General features: G+C 35.8%; 1 protein-coding gene across 1 annotated transcript in view; it reads right to left on the reverse strand.

Annotated features, from left to right (window-relative positions):
• Positions 1 to 3,915, reverse strand: part of LOC109823654 (ubiquitin carboxyl-terminal hydrolase FAM188A) — a 6,197-nt gene that overhangs the window by 1,934 nt on the left and 348 nt on the right. The window contains 4 exon segments of the mRNA XM_020389963.1: positions 24 to 150; positions 1,422 to 1,564; positions 2,691 to 2,769; positions 3,645 to 3,915. The exon segment at positions 3,645 to 3,915 is cut by the window's right edge and continues 15 nt beyond it. Of these exon segments, the coding sequence (XP_020245552.1) occupies positions 24 to 150; positions 1,422 to 1,564; positions 2,691 to 2,769; positions 3,645 to 3,915 (620 nt within the window).

A 3,915-nucleotide genomic window follows, 5' to 3' on the forward strand; every position in this document is an offset into this window, starting at 1 on the left:
TTTACATAGAGAGAGATTGATACCTCATGCTTTGGACCATCTACAGATGTATCTTCTGAGCGATGGCTAGGAACATCAAGAGTTGCAAGTACAGCTCTTTGTCTACTCCCACACATAAATAATATTTCAACCATACTATGTACCAATGCTCTGCAAAATCAAGCTCAATGTTAGCATTTGACATATAGTATCAAAATTTAATAAATAGCAGAAACAAGTGGGAACGGAAAAATATCTGGGTGAGATGCAGACAAGCACACAATATTCCCTTTTTGTATAAGTTTTCAAGTTTGTTTGATACAAACCTTCCATGCTTTGATACCATGATGGACAATCATATATGGCCTTTTACAAAGAAAATATTGCATAGAAAAATCTTCAAGCAAAATGTAACAGATGCAAGACTACTGAATCAGCACAGTGTTCATTTTACTAATATTTTGTCTCTTAGATAAATCAAGCACATTATATTTACAAGTCTAGTTCAAGGAGAAAATTTTGGAACCCGGAACCCCCTTCTGTCCAAAAAAGCAGGACATATACAACCAAAAACAACCTCCACACACATGCCTAAGTGAAACATATACTGCATGGAATGGTTTGTCTCAGGGTTAGAGGGCATTGGCCCCTTCCTGAATCATGATCGTTGCTTCACTACCTGTGTCTCTTTTTAGAGCCTCAGTGTGGGGATCTTCCAGTAAATATTATTACATGCCTAGTGATCTAATCTGTATTTTCACCATTGTATAAGTTGCATATGTTTTATGTCAGCCAATCACTTGTTTAGCGTATAGACAGACTTTGGAATAAAATGCGTCCAGAAAATATTCACATCAGTCCATCTCTTCTTTGGGTCTTTGAACAAAAATAAGCTCTTAGAACCCTGTGCTTTTTAAGTTTTTCAAACAAGGTGACTACTAAAAAAGGAATTTGTTAACCCTTATAATAACCTCATACGTCTAAATATAGGACATATATGATCTTAAAAGGTAAATGGACCCAATTAACAAAAAGAGTGGGAGGGGGAGGGAAGACAAATTATGTGCATGATGGTCAATCAAAAAGGAGAAGGATTGAAGGAGGTTTGATGGGTTTAAAGGAAGAGAAAGTTCTAGGACAATTAAGCCAGACAGAAAAAAAGATCACCAACAAAAAGGAGAAGGATTGAAGGAGGTTTGATGGGTTGTTTATGGGTTTTGATTTAGTGGACACATATGGTTAATAGTAAAATGAGACGTTAACATAATAACAGTTTGTTGAAAAATGTGTCTTTAAATTTTTTTTACTTGAATGATAGCACAAAGCAAGAGAAGCAATGCTAGTAAAAAACCAATTTCTTTCATTCAAATAAACCAGCCTACAACCTAAAAGATGAGATAAATACAGCCAGATCAAAGAATTTCCCAGGAAAGAATAATCACCTTGTCTTTTTATCTTCCGTTACAGAGGTCAAATCATCTTCCCTGGCATATGGACTTCGGTCATATCTCCCTATACCTAAACTTTGCAGTGACTTGTTACTCAAATCCTCTCGATCAAATAAAAGGTATTTGAGGATAAAGGCCTGCAGGACCAAAAATAAGAGCAAGAATGAATACGTAGTGGAAAATCACGGCAAAAGAGAAAACATCTAGTGGAAAATTAGAAAATTCATGAAAAGAATCTGAACAGACTCACAAATATCACACAGAAATCAAATACAAGGCATGATCAGCATTTGGACTCCCAAGGTACAGATGCACGCTAAATCACATAACTAAGGCGGATCAAATGAATAAAAGAATGCAAACGTTATGATAAGAGCGTGACATTAAGGCAACCGATGTGAGAATGTATCATTCAAACCAGAAAATCAGTTCCCAAAGAAATGCAGGAAATAAGTAATAACAAAAGTCAAAATGGCAAAAAGGAAATTTAAATGCAAAGCTGGAGTAATGGACACAGCATGCTAATCCCTAGAAGCAGGTGATGTTTTTGTAACAATGGGAAATGACCTTACCAAGCACCCACAACTAAAGATAAACCAAGTTGAATTGCACCAAAATCAAAATCAAAATGTAAAGCTTAGACCACATTCGCAAAACTAACTAAAAACAACTAAGCTACATAAGCAATTATGTCACAGGGTAATCCAAGCATTACGAAGAAAAGCTGATTACTTTTCTTTTCTGAATAGTACTATAAGTGGTTGAGGATCATGAATAATCACAGGCATGGTTATCTCAGCCCAAAAGATGCTTCATTGTGACCAACAAATGTAAAACACTACAAACAGCCAGCCTCCATTAAAGTACCTAAAGAGGTTTACATAAAGCTTTCTCGGGCTTAAGAATGTGTAGATATCATAAGAGAAATATAAACACATTTGTTTCTTAATTTGGAACAGATTATACCCAACCCAAGCAACTAAAATACAGAGATCAGCTGTCCGTCATATTCCATAAATCCCCATATAACAATGAGAATCTAAAGACAACCGGAGGAATTGACCAAAATGTCATGCAAATATAAATAATACAAAAGATTTCTATATACTTTGGTCATGCAAATATAAATAATACAAAAGATCTTTATATACATGCATAAACAGTATACAAATTATCCTAAACGAAGGTAATGAAGAGAAACCCAAAAAATTATATAGAATATTAGACTATATTTAAGTAAAACTATCAAGCATAGGATGCTACCTGTATGGTTGCCAAGACACCACAAGGGCCTCCCTCATGTTGCACTAAGCCCATATGTGTTTCTGGATCAGAGCTAAACCTACAAGTATGTAGACAAGGTATCAGTAGGACAGAGATAAACAAAGCGATGTTCCATTACATAACAAACTACTAAAAAGAAAAATTCATCCTAGAAGCATTGGGAAAACCAAAATTTCACCCTGTTATCTAACTAGGATAATTTCAACTGTGATAACGGAACTCAAATCGTGCAAAAGTCCTAAAATTATATACAAAAACAAGATATACAATTCATGTTGAGGAACAACAAGTAAAGAAGGCATGATGTACAAACGCAAGAATTCTTAACATGGTGAAGAAGTGAAGATATAGACCCAACACAACTTTATATTCTTGGTAACAATGTTACCAAAAAGCATGGTATTTAAGTTTTATGCTTCATTCACTTAAGAAGGTGAGGTGATTTTAATGTAACAACTAAACACTCATGTCTCTGCTATGATCTGCATCCTCTATGGTAAAAGCAAAAATGTCTATATCAGTTGCTTCTAAGGTCATAGAGTGAAAGAAACATGCATAAGAGAGGCAATAAAAACATGTAAGATTGTGTTTGTATTAGTTATAAGCTACAATGTGATTTTTCAAAATTTATGGCCAAGTTAGAATCCGAATTTATTATCATAGTTCAAGCCTGACTAAAAACCAACTTTGTGACGCTATATTTCTGACTCTAAATGCACAGTTTTTCGGCATGAGAGCTCTGGTGTTAAAATTGTCCAACATACACACCGCAGAATCTACAAGTTTAACGCTTATTATCGTAAAGTGACTTCTGTATACTTTAGGCTCGTTGGAAAATGAAAATTACTGATTAATAGCGAGCTACCGACTAAGAAATCTAGAGGGAAAAAAAAAACTTAAAATTTGAACATAGAAATATATAAGAAATTATACCTAATCCCCTGATTACTCCATTGCGCAAGAATTTGTTTGGACACCCCGCTCCCAAACGCCATCGAGAACAACTGATCCACGACCTCAGGCGCCAGCTCCTCCCCCAATTCAAAATCCCTACTTTCCTTCTCAACCTTCTCAATTTTATCCACCTCCATATTTTGAGGACCAACAACAGCCTCCTCCTTAACCCTAGCCTCCTCATCTCTCGAAACCGCAACCTTCCTAGTACCAGCCTCAGCCCTCGACTTCGCCGGGCTCGAGATCGCGG

Source organism: Asparagus officinalis, chromosome 9 (assembly GCF_001876935.1).
Source record: "Asparagus officinalis chromosome 9, Aspof.V1, whole genome shotgun sequence".
Taxonomy (NCBI): domain Eukaryota; kingdom Viridiplantae; phylum Streptophyta; class Magnoliopsida; order Asparagales; family Asparagaceae; genus Asparagus; species Asparagus officinalis.